Below are 21,841 nucleotides of genomic sequence, written 5' to 3'. Positions count from 1 at the left end.
ACGAGGAATCCACGACCAAGAACTGCACACACGCATCCAACTCAGCGAAGCTCTCAATCCTGGCTCCCCGAATCGCCGTCACGTTCCCTCTACCGTCTTCATACGACTTCCAAGTATCCGTTGTCGAAGATATGAAGATCGATCCTTTTGAGGACGAACGGGCGTGTTGCCAAACACAAAACAAGCCTCGGAAACCCGGTTCACCCAAGTTTTCTGAGACATGTATCGTACCTAGGTACCGTCGACCCAACCTTGGAATGCGCTGGAACTGCGACTGCAACGACCTCCGTCGGCAGCCCTCCGGATAATCGCCAGTCCAAAAGGTAGCAACACCTTCGTGCAAAGAAAACAAATTGGACGGCTATCGTATTTGACGCCTCGAAGCTGTGGTTGGTGATGCAGCCGTGGAGGTCGCTCGCCTGCCTCATGCGACCCTGGCCACACATCTCACCTCATCACCACGGCTCGTTCCGTCCTGGGTCTGGACATTCTGCAGTCTTCGAGGATGAGGCCTGCCTGCCTGGCTCTCAACTGTGCGCAATCGACCCACCAGTCGATACCGAGTGCGCAGGAACGCTGTCGCCCAAAGTCTTGGTACCCACGGCTCGCTCAACCATGTGCAGTCGCACCTCCAAGCGAGTAACAAGTGCCGCGTGCCCTCCTCTTTATGTCGAGTATGCAAGCCATCTATCCATTACCAGATGCGCACAACATTTGATTGACTTCAGCCACCCACCGCCTATATTACAAAATACCGAGAGAATTGAGGGGTCCAGTCATCGGCGCAGAGGGGCTTTCTCAACACCGGAGTCGACGCAGGCTGTTCCAACTACGCATGCTGCGCACGACGCCAGGACGAGTGTTCGAGACCCGTTCAGATATCGCAAGCGTCGAGGCCCTACAGAACCGCGGCGGTGGTGAGCTAGCTGAAGCGGGCGACCATCGGAAGGGATCCCGGGCCCCATTCGTGTTCCTTCATGCTGTCAGCCTGCGGCTTCGCTAAAGCCAGCCGCCCGCAAACGTGTCTGAAGAGACGCGTCACGGCAGTTTCTGCTGTATGAAGAGGTATCCTGAGCTGCTTCGATGAGTTACTGCTACATGAGGCCTCATCTACGACCGGTCATCAGACCATGCCCTCTTAACCGCTCTTCACGTCAATAAAAGCATGACCCGAAATACCAAAGCCTAGCTCCCGCACTCGTATCTGCTGATGGGTGCGATCAAAGCTTAATGCATCACGCATGCCCCGTGCGCCAAATCACCCCAGGGGCAGGCATTCATCCGGAATCCTCAGTGCCCAGCTGGGGACCCTCCATCGTCGATCAGTTTTATATACCCTGCACCCTTCCCGTCAAGCTACGCGCACCCTCAATCCGGAAGCGAATAGCTCAACCTCCAGTTCAACCTCCTCTGCTTCACGCCTTTCCCTCTTCACGGTAGCACTGAACGCTACTAGGAGCTACAACGATTTGTCGCGGCAGTCGCCCAGATGGGCGCGGGAAAGCTGTTCACGCCATGGATCCTCGGCCCCACAATCGAAATAACAATGTTTACACTGACCAGTTTCTCGACGCTGGTAGTGGCTACCCGGTCAGTCCTTGATATCCCGTAATCCGCTGGATTTTCTGCTGATTGAGAGAAAGGTTCTATTGTCGAATATGGGTCGTAGGCAAGTTGAAGCACTATGACTACTTGATCGCTGCCGCAGTTGTACGTGCCCGCCCTCTTCTCGAAACTATTCGACGAACAGAACATCCTATGGGACATCATGGCCTACTTGAATCGACTGAGTTCATGAACTCTACTGACTGGAACAGCTCTGTACCTGGGGACTGTGTGTGATCAACCACTATCAGTGCTATTATGGGACCGGCACGGGTGCTTGGCCAGCAAACTGGCCGATGGTGCGCCATTCTTGTCGACTCTCCTCTCTTTGTAGCACTAACACCTTGCAGCCTTCGCTAGAGTTTATCAACGAAGTTCGACAGGGTTCAGCCAAAGTATGGTACGCCTACCAAATCGTCTACCTGCTTGACCCCGCCCTCATCAAGCTCTCAATCCTCGTCTTCTACCTGAGCATTGCAACCCACAGGACCTTCCGGATCGTCACCTACATCACCATCGGCTTCGTAGCCTGCATGAGCACCGTCATGATCCTCGTCAACGCCTTCGAATGCCCGCACAAACCCTCCCTTGCGCTTGCCCCAGACATCTTCACCGAGCGAGACAAATGGGGTTGCTTCAATCTAGAGAAGCTGTACTTCAGCCAAGCAGGCTTGAACATCTCCACCGACATCTTCATCCTCGTCCTTCCGCTACCGATTCTCGTCAAGCTGCGTATGCCGACGCTCAAGCGCATTTCCCTGTTGCTCGTCTTTTCGATCGGCCTGCTCGTCCCGATTGCGGCAGCGCTCCGCATCTGGGCCCTCTATATGTGGGCCACTGTGCCCGAGCTGGACATGCAGCGATATTACGGCGGCTACATCTTGTTCTGGGACCAAGTCGAAATGAATACCGCAATCATCTGCGCCTCCGCCCCATCCCTGCAACCCCTCTTCAGAGCAGTATTCGGCGAATTATCTCGATTCCAGAGATCGCGTACTTATTACTTCTACGGTGAAGGCCAGTCCACGATGACGCAGCGAACGATTGGGAGGCGAGGTAGTCGACCGCTCGAACAAGATCTTCCGCTGGAAAGCCCGGCATCGACGTACCGCCCGCAGAAGCACGAAATATCAGACGACATACACAACGACGTTATCGTCGTCAGGGAAATGGATGAAGAGGAGGAGATTCGGAATCGCGTTCGCGCGTTTACAGCGAGGCCTCCGAGTTCACACTCGCAGCCGCCGAAATCGCCGGCACGACCAAGAGATATTCTGGCTTCGGGGTGAAAGATGGCGGAGAAACTCACGAAATTATGAAGATTATGAATCGTCCGCAGGACGCGGCTGAGCTTTGAACGAGAGCTGCAACCCCCCCCCCTCCCCCCCGATTGCAGCCCGCTGCACTGGTCTCACCGAATGGGCATATGGGCGCAGATGACAACGTCCTCCACACCTTTGCAGAAGGCAACCCGGTCTTACGTACCCTAGCCTATGGGTTCACGCTTCATAGCAGCCTTGTCGATCTCGACCCCGTTCACCAGGCCCAACCCCACCAGCCCAATAATCAGAAGCAGTTCGGTTCAGTTCAGTTCGCGTCCCCAGGGCGGCGCCCAACGCAGGGCCCACCTTCGCGGCCACCAGTACAAAATATCGCTCCTATCGCCATCATCTTCCCGCCAAGAAATGTCAGCTTCCGGCCCCGAGCCGCAGCCCTGCTTATCTTATGTGCCCAAAGCGGAAAATCTTGGCTGCACGCGTCAGGCCAGCTGCCGTACAACATGAGAAACTCGGGGCTTGTGGTTGGCCGGGTGGGCGCGGCAACCCATGGGGTGCTATTCTGTTGCCTTGTGGGCAGTGAGTGGCAGAGCTGAACGAGGAAGTTTTTCACGGCTGAAAGACCTCGTGGATGCGTGCGTATGAGTAAGCTGAGGGCCGAGCGATCGGAAGCTGACCGTTTGGACTGAAAAGGGCTACATGTGATAAAGCCTTGTGTATATAGAGCATAGAAGATCCTAATGTCTCAGTGCAGGAGCATTGCTATCCATTTTCATCAATCGAGCGGTAGCACATGCATCCGGGTACATCACTCCAAGCGCTTTCCCCAAACCAAGCCTACTGCCTCAAAACATAAGCTCGTTCCTACTTATCCGACTGTAATCGCGCCTTCTTGTCCCTCGCGGTAGTCTAATTGTTCAAACCATCCTCGATTTCAATTACACTGCACCTACACGAACACCTGCTTCGACTATACATCTCTATCCCGCCCAACCCACCACGCACCATGTCTTCCAAGTCAAAGACAAACTCAGAGCCCGCAACCCCCGACTCCGCCATCCCCTACAAGCCCTCCCTCCCCGAGCGCGGCCTCATCACCATCTTCAAAGGCATCAACACATTCATCCCCTGGCACAAACTGCCCACTTACATCGGCGCCTTCAATCTCTCCGCCTACCGCTACGAACTGCGCGAACACAACCTGCACGATGTATACCCGTCGCCCTCCTACCAAGGCACGCCGGGCTGCCCGCACATGGACGCCGAATTCGCGCACACCCGAAATTCCGACGGCCTATTCAACGACCTAAGCCAGCCGAAAATGGGGTGCATAGGGATGCGCTTCGGACGCAATGTGCCACGGAGCTACACGAGCAAGCCGAGCACGGAGGAGATGATGAGCCCGAGTCCGAGACTGGTTAGTGAAGTGCTGCTGAAGAGGGATACGTTTAAGCCGGCGACGATATTGAATTTGCTGGCGGCGGCGTGGATCCAGTTCCAGGTGCATGATTGGTTCATGCATAGTAACTCTGCGACGGAGAAGTATGAGGTGCCGCTTCCAGAGGGCGACGGTTGGGAAACGGGAAAGATGGAAGTCGAGGCTACGCAGGCTGATGAGCCGCTCGATGAGGTGGATAGGAAGAGCCCCGGGTACAAGAACGAGAACACGCATTGGTGGGACGGGAGCCAGATTTACGGGAACTCGGAGGCGAGGACGAAAGAGTTAAGGGGCAAGGCGGAGATGGGGAAGTTGGAGCTGGATGAGGAGAAGTTCGTTACGTTCCTGCCGCGAGATGAGAATGGGATTCCGAGGACGGGATTCTACGCTAATTGGTGGTTGGGGCTCGAGATGCTGCACACGCTGTTCGTGCTGGAGCATAATGCTATTTGCGAAGAGCTGGTGAAGAGCTATCCAGACTGGAGCAGCGAGAAGGTCTTTGATACGGCAAGGTTGGTCAATTGTGCACTGATGGCAAAAATCCATACAGTGGAATGGACTCCTGCCATATTAGCACACCCGGCTCTCCAGGTCGGCATGAGTGCCAACTGGTGGGGCATCCTTGGAGAGAAGCTTTATAAGTTGCTCGGTCGCGTTGCTCCAGGAGAGACCATATCCGGCATCCCAGGATCAGGCGCCGAACAGCACGGCGCTCCTTTCTCGCTCACGGAGGAGTTCGTCTCGGTGTACAGACTCCATACGCTCATCCCTGATGATATTGCTTTCTTCGAGGCGAAGTCCGGCGAGCACAAGAAGACATACCCGATCAACCAGGTCGCTTTCGGAAACGCCAGGAACCCACTCCAGGAAGAAAAGCTAGGCTTCCAAGATATCTTCTACAGCTTCGGAATTAATTATCCTGGCGCGGTGACGCTGAACAACACACCGGACTTCCTTCGGGATTTGCGCACACCAGAAGGCCGACACGTTGACATGGGAACGATTGATATCCTTCGGGATCGCGAGCGCGGAGTGCCACGGTACAACCAGTTCCGGAAGCTATTCCACATGGCTCCAGCGACGTCATTCCTCAACTTGACTGGCGGAAATAAAGAGGTCGCCGACAAGCTGGAGAAGGTGTATGAGGAGGATATCGAGAAGGTGGATTTGCTGGTCGGTTGTCTGTGCGAACCTCTACCAAAGGGCTTTGGCTTCAGCGATACCGCATTCCGCGTGTTCATTCTGATGGCGAGTCGGAGGCTGAAGAGCGATCGCTTCATTGCGACGGATTGGAATGAAGCGACGTATAGCAAAGTCGGGATGAGCTGGGTACAGAACAACGGTATGAAGGACGTGCTGACGAGGCACTTCCCCGTTCTTGGTGAGAGCTTGAAAGCGAGCAAAAACCGTGAGTCCGTCGAAACCTGACAAGAGACCGCATTGCTAATGGGATAACAGCATTCGCCCCGTGGCACAAGATCGGTAAGAGCGCCGAATACAAAGGGAAGGAGACCAACGCTTGAAATGTGTTATGCGGTAGACGCTGGTGGTAGGAAGTGAGGTCAGGGCCGGCATCTGATAAGTCTAGTGTAAGATTCCCCCAAGCAGTTAGAGAGCTCCCGCAAGCGTGCCCTTTATAAAATGAACTGTTTTCTCTCCCGACCCAGCTCGGCGGTTCACCGTCGCCCTAGCAAAGCTTAGATCAACCGGACCCTAGAGTTGACAAATCTTCTCCGGCGTGATGGAAATACGCGATGTGGCAACCGATGTCGCATCTGCTCTTGAGGTGGTGATAGCGGTGACGTAGATGTTCTTCTACTGGGTTTTGTGCTCCGTTGACGGCTTGCCGAAATTCTCCGGCCTGACATGGGCCAGCATTGCTCCTGGCAAAGAGTACCAGGAGTTCCAAATCCAAAAGGGTTTTTCCGCTGCGGTTCCTCTGCGAGTTCCTTCTTCATCGGGTCGGCCGAAGCCATTGCTTATATCCGCTTTCTGAGTAGTTCCTGGATCGATGCATGGTACATATCACCAAAGCGGTTTAGCGCCAAACCGCTCAACATGTTTTAAGCAGACTTCTTTGACATCTGTAGCTTCTTGACAGCAACACCATCCCATGAGGAGCGAAACCAGCGGCCGTAACGGCCTGCTCCTGAGCTTTTTTTATCTATTACTTTCTGTTGTTCCTTGTGCAACCGTTTTCGGGCGGCACACGTGGCCGCTTTTGGCGATCTGGGCGTCCGCCGGTGGCGTGAGATTTTGGCGTGGGGATCGGGCCGTGTTGCAGGATTGCATTCTGTTTGGGGCCATCAATGCATTATTGTTGAGGAGGGAGCTGTTGGCGAGCATTGGCAAGAGATGGGGTGAATTGGAAAGATTGAAAGTTGAGACGTTATCGCTTTCAACGTTCGCTATAAGAGCCGTCATCCCGCTAGCCATATTCGGATTCGCCCTCTGTCGCAGATACGGAAGGAACGACCATGGCAGCGTATCCCCAGCAAGATCGCCGCCAGACGTTCGCGTGTGCTCTACCGAGTATCCCAAACCACTCCTTTTCCCCTGCCGAACGTCCCACGCTCGTATGTTTCCGCAAAAACATGCGTTCGGATACACGTATCTGCTCTGCGGCTTTCCCATCTCTCCAACGTGCACCGCAGCGGATGGTAACGAGGTACGGGATGGGGAAGACCAAATCATGGGAAGCTGGTGGTTGCGGATAAGAGCTGAGGACTATCTAGAGCGAGGATATGGTGCGCTAGGTTTCTATGGAAAGCTAAAGCTATTCTTGAGGGGCCAGGTATGTCAACGCTTATAAAACTCCCTTGTCCCTTCGGAATTGCACATTCGGTCTTCATGGGAGACATGTACTGATAGAGACAGTGTGTCGAAGATCGAGAATGGTCGTATGCCTACCTTGTCACCGCTCCACGCTTCTTCAGCTACTCTTTCAATCCCGTGTCTTTTTGGTACATCTACAATCGGGAGCATGAGCTCAAGAAGATGATCCTCGAAGTGAACAACACTTTCGGAGAGAGACGCATGTACTTGCTGGATGGGTTTTGTCCACCGAGGACCCCTGAGTCTGAAGGATCCTCGCCGGATATGACGAAAACAAAGTTCACCGACACCTGGATGAAGGACTTTCATGTATCGCCGTTCAACTCCCGAAAGGGATCCTACTCTTTGAAGGCCGCCAATCCGTTCCCCTCTCCTCGTTATCCCGAGCCTGCCATCGACAGCACCATCACAATGAAGTCATCTAAAGACCATGCGAAGCTCGTTGCGAGGATATACACTACCGGGAAACCCCTAGATCCTGCTAGGCTCGGTGTTCTGGCGACTTTGCGGTTTGTCGCTGGCTGGTGGTGGGTAGGATTCATGACTTTCCCGCGGATATTAAAAGAGGCATTCAAGCTCTACTTCTGGCGAAGCCTACGTGTGTGGTTCAGGCCAGAAGTGCTATCTTCCAGCGTCGGTCGTATACCCACAAATGCAGAAGAGTGAGTGCAGACCAAGATGTGTTCCTGCAACCGCTAACTCAAGGCAGCGCTTTGCAGAACATCTTCAAAGATTATCTCAACCACCTCGTGCAGCGATCATCCGTTCCATTCTCGATCAACCTGCACACGGCGATTCCCGATCGACCTAGGCAGATAGTCGCAACAACCCTTCAACATGGGGGTGAGATTAGCACTAATAATCTCGATATCCGAATTCTAACTCCAGCGTTCTATTCACGTTTTGTGCACTACTCCCATACCTGGGAAGCGTTCGACCGCGAATGCACCTTTACGGATGAGAAGAACCGGACGCTGTGGATCTCGCATCCCGAGCTGCTCCCTTTTCTCCTGCCGAACCCGAGAGATCTTGAATCTGAGGCCGACGAAGGTCTAGTGAAGAGAAGCCCTCTAGACGAGCTACGATGGAAGCTGCTAAAGAAGCTGAGATGCCCACCCGCAGAACCTGCGTACCCAGTCACGCCAAAGTCCGCCGACTTCAACGTTAACGACATTCGAGCGATGCCTTACTCGGAGCTGGATCGGTTCGTGCGAGGACCCGGCGGTCGTGCGTATTCCGGCTTTTACAGGAGGACCGTCACTAAACTCTTCCTTGCTCAAAGATTTACGTTTGGATTTCCGGAAGTCGTTGACATACTCGACTTCTTCCTGAGGCTCCTACTATGCTGGTTCGGCTCGAGAAAGTTAGTATCGTGGGCTCAGATGGTTGAGAAGCATAGTCTTGACTGGCGCTCGTCCGACCCTAAAGGATCCCTAGTTCTCGGCGCACTCGGGAGAGCTGAAATAGGATTGTGGTGGTTGACAGCTTTGACAATCTACGTGTGCGGATGCCATCTTTATGGGCTCCTAAAAGGGTGCAAGTGAGGACGCCCCTACTAGATATAGCAATGCAGTTCTTTACATGCTGAAGGCCCTCCGGAGGAACTTTTCGCAGTTGAGAGCTGAGACATGGCGAACGCGAAAGAGCATGTTAAGTGAAAGCGGCCCAACGGGTGCCGTTGGTTCCTTGATAAGCCCTACCGTTCCCTGCAACCCTGCCAGCACCTTCGGCGTAAAGTCGGAGGGCTTGACTCACCTTCATTGTATTTAAGATCTGCTGAGATGGCGATGGTGGCATAGCTCCACTCGGGAGTCGGAGGTCTGGGCTCTGCAAGGATGGTTCTTAGCCGAGGTTACTCCGGATACGGACTAGCGCGGCTACTAGCGTGCGTTCTTGGGGCTCATCGATGTGCGCCTTCACATGCCGCTCACGCTTCGAACGACGGAAGAAGCATCGCAGACGACATGTGAAGCTGCGTGTTGGTCGCGTGCCATCTGGGGCTTACTTTCAACATCGAATTACCGCCATCTCCCTCAAAGAACCAGAGAATGGAAGGTTGACCGGACGAAGATTCACAAGCAATTGGCAAACGTCATCCCGCCCGCGTCACGCTTCCGCTGCTCCCCTCCTTACCGGATCTGCACCGCAACGCTCCAAACGCGATTCCCTTTGGGCCGAGGGGCAACTCGAAAGACCTCTGGCCACAGCCAGCCCAGGACAGCCGCTAATTCACGGCGACCATGTTCCTCGGCGCGAAAGTCGGGCCAATGGTGCGGTCACCCGGACGTTCCCGAGCCTCTGCTACTGGACGGACTGGAATGTGAGGCATTGACTAACCTGGGGTATGAGGTTGGCAGTGAGGCCCATACATAAGGGCTTGGCTCCCTGCCTGTTTCGTGAGTTTTTGGTTCAGATCCGAGGTCTGGGACTGTGTCATCATCGTGTCATTGTCTGAAAGAAAACTTCGAGCTTCCCCTCTTTGCATTTCCGTTCTTCATCCTTTGTATATACAAAAGGAATTAGAAGGCTATACCGCTTTCTTGTTAATATACATTGTGATCTCGTCGTCGCCTTCTATACTTGCGACCTAGCTTCCTCCACCATGGCCAATATCGACGCTGAGGAGCAGCAGTACCAAAACGAGGTTGAGGAGGTCAAGAAGTGGTGGACTGATTCACGATGGAGGTACACGCGGAGACCATTCACAGCCGAACAAATTGTTTCGAAGAGAGGAACTCTGAAGCTCCAATATCCAAGCAATGCGCAGGCGAAGAAGCTGTGGAACATTGTGGAGGGGAGGTTCAAGGTAAGATTGTACTGTGGCCACTTGAACATAACTAATTGAGTATAGAACAGCGATGTGAGCTTCACATACGGCTGCCTTGACCCCGTCATGGTCACCCAGATGGCGAAGTACCTGGACACCGTTTACGTCTCCGGCTGGCAATGCTCCTCCACAGCTTCGTCGACAGATGAGCCAGGCCCAGATCTCGCGGACTACCCAATGGTAAGTTTCTTCCACTTTTCTGGCTTCGGGTCATACTAATTCGGTGAAGACTACCGTCCCAAACAAAGTACAGCACCTCTTCATGGCACAGCTTTTCCACGACCGCAAGCAGCGAGAAGAGCGCCTCACTACGCCTAAAGCCGACCGTGCGAACGCTCCTAATGTCGACTACCTCCGACCGATTATCGCCGATGCGGATACTGGACACGGAGGTCTTACTGCCATCATGAAGCTCACAAAGTTGTTCGTGGAGAAGGGTGCGGCCGGTATTCACATTGAGGATCAGGCCCCGGGAACAAAGAAGTGTGGACACATGGCTGGCAAGGTGCTGGTGCCGATCAGCGAGCACATCAACCGCTTGGTTGCTATTCGAGCACAGGCTGACATTATGGGTTTGTGGTTCCCCGCGGTACCCTGAGGGAAATAAGAGCTAACAATGCTTGTAGGAGTTGACCTCCTTGCCGTCGCCCGTACCGACTCCGAAGCCGCTACCCTCATCACCTCTACCATCGACCCTCGCGACCACCATTACATCATGGGCTGCACAAACCCTAACCTCCAGCCCCTCGGCGAGCTCATGTACGCTGCCGAGCAAGCCGGTAAGAACGGCAACGAGCTCCAGGCCATTGAAGATGCCTGGACTAAGGAAGCCAACCTGAAGCTCTTCCACGAAGCCGTCATTGACACCATCAACGCTGGCGTGCATGTGAACAAGCAGGGCCTCATTAATGAATTCCTGGAGAAGAGCAAAGGGAAGAGCAACTCCGAGGCCCGAGCCATCGCGAAAGGCTTGACCGGCGTTGACGTCTTCTTTGACTGGGATTCTGCGAGGACACGCGAGGGTTACTACAGGTACCAGGGTGGCTGCCAATGCGCCATCAACCGCGCGATTGCGTATGCCCCGTACGCAGATATGATCTGGATGGAGTCGAAGCTTCCCGACTTCGCTCAGGCAAAGGAATTCGCCGAGGGTGTGCACGCTGTGTGGCCAGAGCAGAAGTACGCCTTTCCCTTCTCGAAACCCTCTTATAGGAAACTAACATTGTGCAGACTTGCCTACAATCTCTCACCCTCCTTCAACTGGAAAGCCGCCATGTCCCGCGACGAGCAAGAAACCTACATCAAACGTCTCGCCCAGCTCGGCTACTGCTGGCAGTTCATCACGCTCGCAGGCCTGCACCAGACCGCGCTCATGGCTGATACCTTCTCTAAGGCATACGCCAAGCAGGGTATGCGTGCGTATGGCGAGATCATCCAAGAGCCGGAGGCGGAGAACAAGGTCGATGTGCTCACGCATCAGAAGTGGAGCGGAGCGAACTATATTGATAATATGCTGAAGATGGTTAGCGGCGGTGTGAGCTCGACGGCGGCGATGGGCAAGGGCGTCACCGAGGACCAGTTCAAATAGGGTAAGGCTGAGTAATCGAAGTTCTTTGTAGATAATTGGAGAAGGGCAAAGAGAAATCGGAGACGTTTTCCACAACATTATGCTCCAACTTATGACTTCCGGCTGCCCAAGGCGTGCTATTGTAATCGCAAGTTGAGGGTGCGGGAAAGGTAAGCCTTCGCATAGTTGTATTCACGCAGCTGATGTTTCTAACTTCGAGTGAAGGTGGTTTTCTACGCCGTGGTAGCTAATCCGTACCTTTTTGCAGCGACGTCTCAGCCCTTCCCACAGCTCCTCGATGGTAACTAGAAACGAAACCTGCTACTCTTAGCAATACCCTATGTTTAGAGGCATTTGCAGACTCTTCCATTATGGCTGACGATTGCACAACGGTATTGTGTAAAGAGGGCCTTCAGCGTGCCGAAGACTATATAACCACACTAGATACACCACGCAGACACCCTCTTACTGAATATACATCCGAAATACTCAATCCCGCCAAAATGCGTCCTGTAAGTATGGCAGTGGCCAAAGCCGCCCACGAGAAAGAATACCTCATTAACTATCCCCAAGCTCTAATCTCACTAACAGATTTCGAGCGCGACTTCGCCGGGCAACGTATCTTCACACGCTCCCTCCTCGAGCAAGCCGCCTCTGACGTCGATCAAGCGCGCCGGGATGAAGACACACCCATCGTCGTGGAAGGCGTACGAGGCGACTTCTATGAAATCTGGCCGTACGGCGGCGTTAGCAGCTATGGGGCTCACTTGGCGTGGAAGAAGTATAGCGACTTTGCACTCGCTCAACCGACTGCGTACCTTATCGTCCCGAACCTCAACATTGGGAGTGTGACGCAGACTGATACGCTGGGGCCTGGGGAGAACGCCGCCTGGAGCCGGGCGAAGCGGACGCGGGAGCCGCGTGAGATGGGGAGGATTAGGCAGATGGAGCAAGAGTGGCTGGCAAGCGCGCAGTGGGCACAGATGAAGAAGAGCCTGGCTGCTCTGGCGGGGAAGGCGCAGGTCAAGAACATCGTCTGCATAGCGATGGGCCCTATGTTCAGCTTCGATTATTCGAAGACGAATGGGACGGGGGACACGTTCTGCCGCGAACGCGCCCATCAGCACCTCCTCGCAGGCTGCATTGCGCGCTTTCTGCGCTCGCAGTACGCTGCGAAGGATCCTAACGCTCCTGCCATCGACGTCTACGCTTACGACCCCGACTACACCCCCAAGGACATGGTTGCATTCGAGCACTTTCCCCTTCCTATCACTATGCTTTCGGACCCGCACCACTACCTCGCCATCACGCCGCACACGCTCGTCATTAGTGCTAGCTGTCCCGCCTTTGTCCCCAATCACGAGATCATCGCCGATTTGTTGTATCCCAGCGGGCCGGCGGCGATCCTGAGCAATGAGGTGTGGGCCCACCCCTGGCATAAAGAGGAAAAGGTGGCGCTGTTGGATGTGTGGACGCCGCGCGTGGGGAAGATGATGGAGATGTATGAGCAAGAGGATATGGAGCGGCTGGGGTGGGACGACATAGAACTCGGATACGGTGATACAAAGCATCCGTGGGCCTGGTTGAACCCGATGGTCCTATATTCGCGCGATGATGCATGAGTTAAGGATGCTGAGTCCCTACAGGGCAAGATGGCGGCTTGCGAGTTGGTGCAGTAGACATGGTATGTTTGACTCTTGAATATCTCAATGAAGGCCTTCAGAGCACGTTGACGTGGCAAGGATGTCGCTTCGATTCGTTTGTCCACCTAAATCCTCTCCATTCGTGCGAAATCTACAAAGAATGAATATCGTAAATAACAGAACGTGTATTGGATTTCGTCTCCCCCATAAATCTTTCTTTGCGTGACATTAGTAAGTTCCTATACTGTTAGTGCGTTGGCTCACTAAAGCTCATGGACTTCCCGTCTTACCCCTTCGTTCGCCATTCCTTCCGCACTTGAGAACTTGAGAGCTGTTGGAAAAGAAGCGCGCGCGTGGATGCTCCTACCCGGTTTGTCCTTTCGTTCTTCCTCTCCTCTCCGTCCCTTTTCAACTCCTCAACACCAACCGCCCTCCCCAACAAGAACATATCGGCTCCATCCAGTACTTGCCTTTTCATGCAACAAGCTCCGAAAAAAAGAGACTCTCGCCATGAGAACCAAAGAGGGCGCTCTAACGGTGCATTTTCTCTTTTTCATGCCCCCGGCTGGTAGGTGCCCGAATCTGCAACATTAGAGCTTTTGCTTCAGACTTATCCATGTTTCTGCAGAGCTCCGTAATTTTATATATGAATCCGCCGTGTACGACGAACCGAGTATCCGTCTGACGCATAGCGAAAACACAATCAAACGACCGCAGAGGGGTCATGAACGAGCGTCCCAGCGAATCCCCTCCAGCGGGCTCTTCTACGCCAACCGCCAGGTCCGTGCTGAATTCCGAAGCATCTGGATGCGCAGTACTGAGCACTCAATCGTGGTACAGGACCTCGCGGAATACCTGACGACCTGGCTCGAGGTCCTCGATCACGACCTCGACAAGAAGGTGCCCGGGAAGCTGAGGATAGTGATCCAGTACTGTTACAACTGCTACCGGGATAAGATGTGGTCCTCCGGAGAGTACAACATCCTACCGCTTCTCAAGATCAAGGCTTTCATTCCGTCTTTTCAAATCAAATTCTCTCGGCACTGCTGTTCCAGTCTGGCGGACTACGGGCCGGCACCCTGCTTTTCTCTCGGCGGCTTTCAAACCCCCTATTCCGAAATGGTCGAAGTGGTCGACAGGGAGGTCCAGGCCTTGAATACACTGCTTGACAACAAGAATCCCAGATGGAGAAAGCTCGTCAAGGATGCTCAAATGCTTTGCATATTCAATCGTAGGAGCGAGCATTGGTCTAATCGAATCTGCGCGCGAATTTCGAGGAAACGGGCCGGAGCCGGGCTGGAAGTGATGCAGACGTGCATGTGATACGGTGTATTCTGTGCGTCGCCGAGTTGGAAGGCAGACCGAGGATTGAAAGCAGACGTGCCAATTCAAATTACGTTCGTTCCCTGAAGGTCCACACGAAGGGTATTGGGCAGCTGTGGTTCGCGGCGCCGGGATGTAGGTCGACCTTGCTGGTCTGAGAGGTAGAGAATGACGAGGCTGTTAGAGTTAGCGGTGACTGAATATTGAAACATCTGTTATACCGAGAATTGGGAAGAGCCACCAGGCGCGCGACCACCACGTGACCTCTCGCTCCAGCCCCACTCAATCTTCTTCCACGCCTCACATCATGCCTCCGCCTGCTGGTCCTTCTGAGTCAATCTTACCAACTCTTACCGTGCCCCTCGCATGCTCAATACTCATAAGCCGGCAAGGAAACCCCCTTACGCAAGATGCTGCGCCTCACCGCCTCAAACCCGAACCAATACAGCTCGCGTCTGACCGGCAGGAGCGGCGCCGAATGATGCGAACTTTTGTCCGCATTCCATCGGGCGGCGGCTGAGCGAGCCGAGCGGTGGCTTATTGAGATGGTGATCAGCTGGCCGTATGCGCTGGGTATATAGCGTGGGTTGCTGGACGCGTCGCGAGGAGCCGTTTGCGGAAGTTTCGATCCCCGAGATTTGAATTGAGCCGTGCGATAAGAAAGAGACGAGCGTGCCGCCATTTCGAGCAGCCATTCTTATTCCAAAGAAGAAGAGAAGGAATTGAGACCTGAGCTGGAGTGCTCGGGTCCTGGTTTTCCCGCCGGTGGCACCAAGTGAGAAGGAAGGAGCCTTGGAGGGGCTGAGTCGCGCGAAAGTCATACGCAACAGCTAGGCAACCCCCAGCGTACAAAGCAACAACACTCGTCGTCTTCGAACTCCGAAGCTACAAATGGATCCAACTGTGCAAGCAATACCAGGGTGGAGTTCAATGATTCCCGCGACTCCACAAACCGATCCGCTTCCACAGACATCCTGGGCGCCGGCATCACCAACCACACCGCTCGCACCATCGACTCCAGAGCTCGAGGCTTCTCCCTTCGCCTCCCCACTGCCCAAATACGAAGAACCCCTCTACACCGAGATCAACATCCCGCTCCCGCCCCTCCCAAAGCAAAAACCCGCGTCCACCTCAGCCAAATCACGCCCACGGGCCCACACACTGCATTCTCTATCGCCATTCCACCACCGTAGAAGCTCCTCGAGCTCGTCTGCTGGTAAACGAGAGGAAGAATGGCCGAGGATTAGGAAGGAGGTGAAGAGTAAGGATGTGGCGGCGGCGATGAATTTGAGTAGGGGCAAGAGAAGTGGGACTGTGGATGCGTTGGCTGTCGTGCCGGCGGTGTTGGTGCTGAGTGCAGAGTTGTTTACGCCTGGGCAGGGACAAGGGAAGAAGAAGGACGAGGGCAAGTGGGAGGATGGTATGCTATGAAGATTAAGGGCGAGAGGTCGGGCTGTATGAGGCTTATTCGACCGTCTGTGAGCTATCAATTGTTGAGAGGGCTATGGGCTTTGGTAATAGCTGGTTACCGAGCTCGGCTAGGGAGTGCTGGTCAAGAACGTACGAGGGGTGTCGAAGAAGGCAAGGCGAGAGTTGAAGCGATGCCCTTCAAGATGGCCAAAGGTCCGAGGAAGGCATTCGAACATCTCAGTAGATCTATCTTCGGGTCAGTCAGAAGCCACGATGTCCCCGTAGCCTGCTAGCCCCAGATGTTGGCGCGCGGAGAGGGTATGGATAGGAAGAGAGGGAGTTGATCGAGTACGAAGAAGAGAAAGAGGAGCAATATAATGTACAACAGGCAGATGATAGACAACCCTGAATGATATTTCTTGCACGATGCTATGAGAGTTTAACTCGGGGCATGGTTCCACATCTGGGGGAGTTTGTGTTCAGACTGGAGAGAAGGCCAGCACGTGACTCGGTCGGCGCCGCCGATCTCGGCATGCTCGTGCTTGCCTCACCGATCCGCATACTCAGATTTCCCTTGATCCTGGCGGCGCTTTATGGAAGTCTAGACAGCAGATGCGAGATGCAAGATCTGGCGAACAAGCGTTCGTAGCGCTTATTCAGAGCTGCAGACGGTGATTTGATGTCGTGCTCCAAAGCTTAATTCGCGCGTGGCTCGGCTGCGCAAAGAAAGCAAGCCGAGGCGGGCGCCGGGGTCCTTGGTAGAAAACTTCGCCCGATGACAAGCAATTTCACATCCACCATGCCACCGAATACGTGAAGGACCGCACCTCCGCCCGCCAACGGCGACCAGCTCCCTTTGTCTGACCCTACTGCAGAGCGCCCGACGACGCTGCACCCGCCCCAACTGCGGTTTGCGACCCTGCGAGCGCAACTGATCAAGCGCCCCACCCACCGTCGTCATGGTCCGCAACATCGTGGTGATCGGAGGCTCGTCGCACCCCGAGCTGTAAGCGGCCGCCAAAACTTTGTTCAATGCCATGCTGAGCAGCGCAAGCACCGCGACGATATGTAACCATCTGGGAATACCGCCGGCGAAGGTTCTTGTAAGGCCCTTCAATCGTCGTAGCTCGCTGCGCACGGCTAATCCTTGAAGCTTGCCAAGTTCGCCGTCGGCGAGACCCGAGTCGAAATCGAGGAGAGCGTGAGAGGGAAGGATGGTTAGGATCATTGTATGCTTGATACCTGGATGAGCGCTGACTTGCGATCCAAGTCTTCATACTTCAGAGCGGAGGAGGCAAGGTGAATGATCACCTCATGGAGTTGGTACGTTCCTGACGGCTGATATGGAGAGGAAAATTCTGACTTGCACCACAGATGATCTGCATATCAGCCTGCAGAACAGCCTCCGCAAAGCGGATAACTGCAGTGCTCCCTCTCTTTCCGTACTCCCGCCAGAGCGACATCCCGTACAACAAGACCGGCGCGCCGCTCTCGAAAATCCCAACTCAACACAGCCGGCAGGGCACATACACATTCGACAGCAGACCTCAGACGCCATACCCGGGACAGCAGGAGAGCGCAGGTCTGTCCAATGGCACCGCAACCCTCGACCGCCAGCTCGGGCGCTTGAAGATGAAGGACGAGCGCAATGGCGACGCGGCACCCATGAGCCCGGTGAAGCGCAGCGATACATTGGACTCGAGACACTCAGACGGCAAGTCGGACAAGTCGGAGAAGAGCTACGTCAACCATAATGGCGTCAACGGCGTCAACGGGATAACAAAGCCCACGACAAAGCCGCCGCAGTTCGAGCCCCAGCCGGGCTACAAGCAATGGGTCGCGCAGGCCGGCACACTCATCGCAGATCTCCTCACCTGTGCAGGCGCGGACCACGTCATTACCATGGACCTCCACGATCCGCAATACCAGGGCTTCTTCGACATTCCCGTCGACAACCTCTACGGCCGCCATCTCCTCCGCAAATACATACAATTCCAGATCCCAGACTACCAGCAAGCAGTGATTGTGAGCCCGGATGCCGGAGGCGCAAAGCGAGCCACAGCCATTGCCGATGCGCTTGGAATGCCCTTTGCGCTGATCCACAAGGTCCGTTGACTTGACAAATCTGCCCTCGGGCAGTAGCTAATCATGCACACAGGAGCGCCGGCCTACCCAAATCACCGATCGCCAGAATGCCACCATGATGCTGGTCGGAGACGTCGCCGACCGCACCGCGATCCTCATCGATGATTTGGCCGACACTTCGAACACAATTACGCGAGCCGCGAAGCTGCTGAAGAAAGAGGGCGCCACGAAGGTGTATGCGCTTATCACGCACGGCATTCTGAGCGGCGACGCCATCGACCGCATCAATGCCAGCGCGCTGGACAAGGTTGTCGTGACGAATACCGTCGATCAGACGGACCACAAGCGGCGGTGTTCCAAGCTCGAGGTGCTCGAAGTCGGCAACGTCTTCGCTGAGGTAGGCTGATCCACCTCTTTCACGGTGAGCTTCGAGACTGACAGAACAACCAGGCCATCCGACGCGTGCACCACGGAGAGAGCATCAGCGTGCTTTTCGACTACAGCTAATCCTCTGCGGGTCAGAATCTGCTCTTTGGATAGTTGGGCACCCTCACATGTCTTTCCATCTTTATTCCCATATCCCCCTGCATACACATCATCCGGTCTTACTGGAAGGAACGGTCCTTTCCCAGCCCATAATGCCATGCCTTGATCATTTCCCCTGCTGCCGGAGCATAGAAAACCTGAGATATACCTAGAGAGCAAGTTGGTGGGGCTGCTGTGTAGAAAAAGTCGTCGTGTTTCTATCAAGCAAATGCGACTGTGCTGTTTGTTTTTTCTTGCATTGACTGCTGAGGAGCAGGATGAGAGTACGCACCTTGCATGTCTGCATAACGCTCAACGCGTCATTGGGCGGCGTTAGGGAGGCGCAAATGTCCAGTTGGCGTGGAAAAAGGGACGGACATGATTTGAATCGACGCGTTTAGAATTTGTAGAGGCGGCAGACCTACGCTGTCCTCTTGCCGTCTAAGTTAGACTAGCTATATACAAAGTGTACCTCATTACCAACAATCGATATCCCACCCTCTGACCCAATTGTCCATTGCAGACAAACGCCAAATGCAGCCCCACCCAAGGTATCTTAGTCGTGATCATCATAACCCGTAACGCCGTCGCCGCTAGTCACTCGAAAGAACAAAAGAGATACTCGCTCCGCTGCTCGCAATAGGGGAGTGGGGGAAATTACTTGCTCATCCTTGCCCTCATCTTCCTATCTCTTGCACTTCTGCCGCCTCCGGCTCCCGCGGCGTGATGCGCTTGTGCATGAGGCGCCGTCACGCTCGGCGCGCCATGGCTTCCCACGGATGGCGAGGGACTCATGGGCCGCCTGTTCGCACTCGCTATGCTAGATTCGCGGGAGCGGGGTGCGAGATGGGCGCGTCGAGGGGAAGTCGGGTGGCTCTGGTTGGGGGTGTAGAAACCGCCCGTGCCGTCGGCGCTGAGGCGCTTGTGTGTGTTTCTGTGTGAGGGGACGGGTGATATGGGTCGAGGGGCGAGGTGATGATGTTCGTGCTCGTGGTCAGGGTGTGGATGGGAGGTGGGAGATATGCCGCGTTCGAGGTCGATATCTTGCATGTCGATGTCGACGACGTTGGCGGCGAAGTCGTGGCGTTGAACGGCCTGAGGTAGGAGCCCGTTTTCAGAGTGCTGGCTGTTGTCGCTGAGGTCGCCTTTGCCGCCTTCTTTCGCGGCGCATATGGAGCCAATGAGGCTCATTGAGCGGGATTCTTTGCTTGCGCTGTGGTTGCTGCCGCTGTGGGGAAGATGTTTTTCTGCGCTGCCCCCGCCACCGCCACTTGTATGGTGCGTGTGTGCACGGGCAGTTCTGCGGCCGCCGGCTGTGCGGGAGGAGTGGTATGTAGGTGGCGGAGGGTGGTTCGCGTCGAAAGCACCCAGGTTGAAGAGTTTGCGGAGGAGGGTCCAAGTAAAGGGGAGGTTGGCGACCAGGATAGCAGTGGAAGACTCGCGGCAATACCAGAAGATCCATGTCGGTTCGTAGGCCCTTGTGAAACTGTAGTATTTGTTGAGCACGGCGGCGAGGATGACGAAGATGCCCAGGGAGAAGATACAGCAGAGGATGAGTTTGCGTTTCAGCGGGAGCAGAGAGCGAATGAACATTGGTAGCGCGATGCAGAGCATGATGATGTCGGAGGAGATGTTGAAGACGGCGTTTGTGATGCGGTGGTTGATGAGCGCGTTGCATTGCGAGGACTTGGTAGGCACGGCCCAGTACTGGCTGAAGGGGCGGCACCACGCAGCGAAGTACAAGATCTCCATTGCGACGAAGCCGAGGGCAACGTAAACGGCGAGCAGCTTGATGAGGGCGTTCTCTTTGCTTTGAACCATGTGCGTGAGGCGGTCATAGAGGATGAGGAGAGTGGCTTTGCAGGCCCATATGACGGCAATTTGCATCTGTTCGACCACGACGACGATTTTACTTCCGTATTCACGGTCTTGAATCTCCTGGGTGGTGAGGCTGTTGACGTCGAAACCGGGCGGGAGGAGGTTCGATTGGGACTTGGCTTCGATATTGCACATTACGATCAAGACAGTATAGCAGGTCGTAACAAAAATCCCCATAATGTAGTCGTCATATTGAAGTCCCTTGGGAGAACCGAAGAGCAACGAGCGTGAAATCCTGGGGTAGGGATGGTTAGCACGCGGTTCATCCCGTGTGACATCGGCCTCGCACGAACGGTGTCTGTGCGACAAGAGACGAGCGGTTACACATACAGCCTTGCGACGATGATTCCGACGGCGAACGTGTACCAGATCCATGACTCGACGTCAAACCTCATGGTCGGGCACGGCGAACCCGCCGTTCTTCCTCAATTCTTAATCCTTTCCCTTATCGGTGCGGTGTTCAGTGCAGGCCGGATGCGTGAAGGTGCGGAGGGACATGTTTCGGTACGGCAAGGCGCATGTTAGAAGCGCATCTAGAGATAGCCTAGGTGCAATCAATTCGAGGTCCGGAGAAGACTGCGGGGTGGAAAGAAGCCGTCAACAACAGAGTGACGAAAGAGAGGAGAGAAGAAGAAACAGCGCAGAGAGGACCCAACGAGAAGAAGAGATACACAGATCCAGCCTAAGCCGAGTCCAGCCCACATACAGCATCGCAGGGCTTGCGTCTGGGGCGCGTCACCCACTACTACTGCAACGCTTATCTGGACCTCTCGGAAGGCCGTCATCCATGGTGCCATGATTGCAGCAAGACCCGCGTGGGGAAGCCGTAGCTGCGTTGTACATTGAGGCTTGAACAGCCGCTATCGGGCCAATAAGCGATGCCGCACGTTGGTGGGAGGCTTGCATGATACCACGGCCGCGGGATTGTGGGATCGCCATGCGAAGTTGCTTTTGGGCGCGCCGTCCGTCTGTCACGGCCGGAACGGGAACGCTGTGGAGGTGGACTGTGCAAAGGGGTGGGGTGGGGTGTTTTAAAGCCCTGTTTGCGCCCACTTTGCGCGGGTTTGCGGGCAAAGCGAGGCTGCTTGTGCTCGTGAGCGCTGGGGGCGACGAGGCAGAGGGAAGAGGGCAAAGCAGGGCGGTCAAGAGCTGGAGCCGGCGGTGAGGACGTGCATGCGCTGAATGCTGGAGTCCGATGGCTAAGCGGAGGATCCTGTGGGAGGCGGACTGCCGTTCCGAGCCCGGAAGAGAATGCGGAAGACGGACTGCTCCCGAGTACAACTGCTCCCGAGTACGCGATAAGCACCCTGGCACTTCGCCCGCCCCAAAGCCGTTCCTGGACGACGGCAAAGGTGCTGCAGAGAGCTGAGGAGAAGTAGGTTTCACTGCCTCGAGTGCCTCTCCTCATACGATTATGGCCGCGTCAGG

At 54.9% G+C, this 21,841-nt stretch overlaps 9 protein-coding genes across 9 annotated transcripts; 8 read left to right on the top strand and 1 right to left on the bottom strand.

Annotated features, from left to right (window-relative positions):
• Nucleotides 1-159: 159 nt before the first annotated feature.
• BU26DRAFT_288603 (uncharacterized protein) lies at nucleotides 160-1,205 on the top strand. Its single transcript, XM_033821599.1, has one exon. The coding sequence runs from the start codon at nucleotides 397-399 to the stop codon at nucleotides 919-921; it is 525 nt and encodes a 174-aa protein (XP_033684728.1). The 5' UTR covers nucleotides 160-396; the 3' UTR covers nucleotides 922-1,205.
• Nucleotides 1,206-1,489: 284 nt separating this feature from the next.
• On the top strand, nucleotides 1,490-2,894 carry BU26DRAFT_563620 (uncharacterized protein; the record flags this gene model as incomplete). The annotated part of the gene is made up of 4 exons (XM_033833188.1): nucleotides 1,490-1,590; nucleotides 1,644-1,710; nucleotides 1,818-1,904; nucleotides 1,956-2,894. 4 exons carry the CDS (start codon nucleotides 1,490-1,492, stop codon nucleotides 2,892-2,894), a joined length of 1,194 nt encoding a protein of 397 aa, XP_033684727.1.
• A 994-nt stretch (nucleotides 2,895-3,888) lies between these two features.
• BU26DRAFT_425301 (heme peroxidase) lies at nucleotides 3,889-5,748 on the top strand (the record flags this gene model as incomplete). Its single annotated transcript, XM_033823618.1, has 1 exon — nucleotides 3,889-5,748. One exon carries the CDS (start codon nucleotides 3,889-3,891, stop codon nucleotides 5,746-5,748), a length of 1,860 nt encoding a protein of 619 aa, XP_033684726.1.
• A 1,150-nt stretch (nucleotides 5,749-6,898) lies between these two features.
• Nucleotides 6,899-8,699, top strand: BU26DRAFT_563618 (uncharacterized protein; the record flags this gene model as incomplete). The annotated part of the gene is made up of 3 exons (XM_033833187.1): nucleotides 6,899-7,114; nucleotides 7,198-7,817; nucleotides 7,865-8,699. 3 exons carry the CDS (start codon nucleotides 6,899-6,901, stop codon nucleotides 8,697-8,699), a joined length of 1,671 nt encoding a protein of 556 aa, XP_033684725.1.
• A 1,058-nt stretch (nucleotides 8,700-9,757) lies between these two features.
• Nucleotides 9,758-11,570, top strand: BU26DRAFT_563617 (isocitrate lyase and phosphorylmutase; the record flags this gene model as incomplete). The annotated part of the gene is made up of 5 exons (XM_033833186.1): nucleotides 9,758-9,961; nucleotides 10,007-10,162; nucleotides 10,212-10,554; nucleotides 10,609-11,161; nucleotides 11,213-11,570. 5 exons carry the CDS (start codon nucleotides 9,758-9,760, stop codon nucleotides 11,568-11,570), a joined length of 1,614 nt encoding a protein of 537 aa, XP_033684724.1.
• Nucleotides 11,571-12,052: 482 nt separating this feature from the next.
• Nucleotides 12,053-13,171, top strand: BU26DRAFT_563616 (uncharacterized protein; the record flags this gene model as incomplete). The annotated part of the gene is made up of 1 exon (XM_033833185.1): nucleotides 12,053-13,171. The coding sequence occupies one exon, from the start codon at nucleotides 12,053-12,055 to the stop codon at nucleotides 13,169-13,171; it is 1,119 nt and encodes a 372-aa protein (XP_033684723.1).
• A 531-nt stretch (nucleotides 13,172-13,702) lies between these two features.
• Nucleotides 13,703-14,515, top strand: BU26DRAFT_604049 (uncharacterized protein; the record flags this gene model as incomplete). The annotated part of the gene is made up of 2 exons (XM_033835486.1): nucleotides 13,703-13,760; nucleotides 13,821-14,515. 2 exons carry the CDS (start codon nucleotides 13,703-13,705, stop codon nucleotides 14,513-14,515), a joined length of 753 nt encoding a protein of 250 aa, XP_033684722.1.
• Nucleotides 14,516-16,729: 2,214 nt separating this feature from the next.
• On the top strand, nucleotides 16,730-18,855 carry BU26DRAFT_288217 (phosphoribosyl pyrophosphokinase). Its single transcript, XM_033821596.1, has 7 exons — nucleotides 16,730-16,931; nucleotides 16,980-17,028; nucleotides 17,079-17,142; nucleotides 17,196-17,248; nucleotides 17,300-18,031; nucleotides 18,084-18,407; nucleotides 18,461-18,855. The coding sequence occupies exons 1-7, from the start codon at nucleotides 16,885-16,887 to the stop codon at nucleotides 18,515-18,517; spliced, it is 1,326 nt and encodes a 441-aa protein (XP_033684721.1). The 5' UTR covers nucleotides 16,730-16,884; the 3' UTR covers nucleotides 18,518-18,855.
• BU26DRAFT_288298 (uncharacterized protein) lies at nucleotides 18,770-21,001 on the bottom strand. The gene is made up of 2 exons (XM_033821597.1): nucleotides 20,744-21,001; nucleotides 18,770-20,648 (listed from the first exon to the last, which is right to left on the bottom strand). Exons 1-2 carry the CDS (start codon nucleotides 20,806-20,808, stop codon nucleotides 19,193-19,195), a joined length of 1,521 nt encoding a protein of 506 aa, XP_033684720.1. The 5' UTR covers nucleotides 20,809-21,001; the 3' UTR covers nucleotides 18,770-19,192.
• Between the last annotated feature and the right edge of the window lie 840 nt (nucleotides 21,002-21,841).

The sequence above is a fragment of the Trematosphaeria pertusa genome (assembly GCF_010094035.1).
Source record: "Trematosphaeria pertusa strain CBS 122368 unplaced genomic scaffold BU26scaffold_6, whole genome shotgun sequence".
Taxonomy (NCBI): Eukaryota; Fungi; Ascomycota; class Dothideomycetes; order Pleosporales; family Trematosphaeriaceae; genus Trematosphaeria; species Trematosphaeria pertusa.
Note: the sequence above shows the minus strand (reverse complement) of the source record. Positions and strands in the feature narration are given on the sequence as shown.

Coding starts and splice junctions, on each gene's coding strand:
- BU26DRAFT_288298 (XM_033821597.1), bottom strand. CDS start 20,808: ATGAGGTTTGACGTCGAGTCATGGATCTGGTACACGTTCGCCGTCGGA. Junction 20,649..20,743: donor GGAATCATCGTCGCAAGGCT/GTATGTGTAACC, acceptor TCCCTACCCCAG/GATTTCACGCTCGTTGCTCT.
- BU26DRAFT_288603 (XM_033821599.1), top strand. CDS start 397: ATGCAGCCGTGGAGGTCGCTCGCCTGCCTCATGCGACCCTGGCCACAC.
- BU26DRAFT_288217 (XM_033821596.1), top strand. CDS start 16,885: ATGGTCCGCAACATCGTGGTGATCGGAGGCTCGTCGCACCCCGAGCT. Junction 18,032..18,083: donor CCTTTGCGCTGATCCACAAG/GTCCGTTGACTT, acceptor TCATGCACACAG/GAGCGCCGGCCTACCCAAAT. Junction 18,408..18,460: donor TCGGCAACGTCTTCGCTGAG/GTAGGCTGATCC, acceptor CAGAACAACCAG/GCCATCCGACGCGTGCACCA.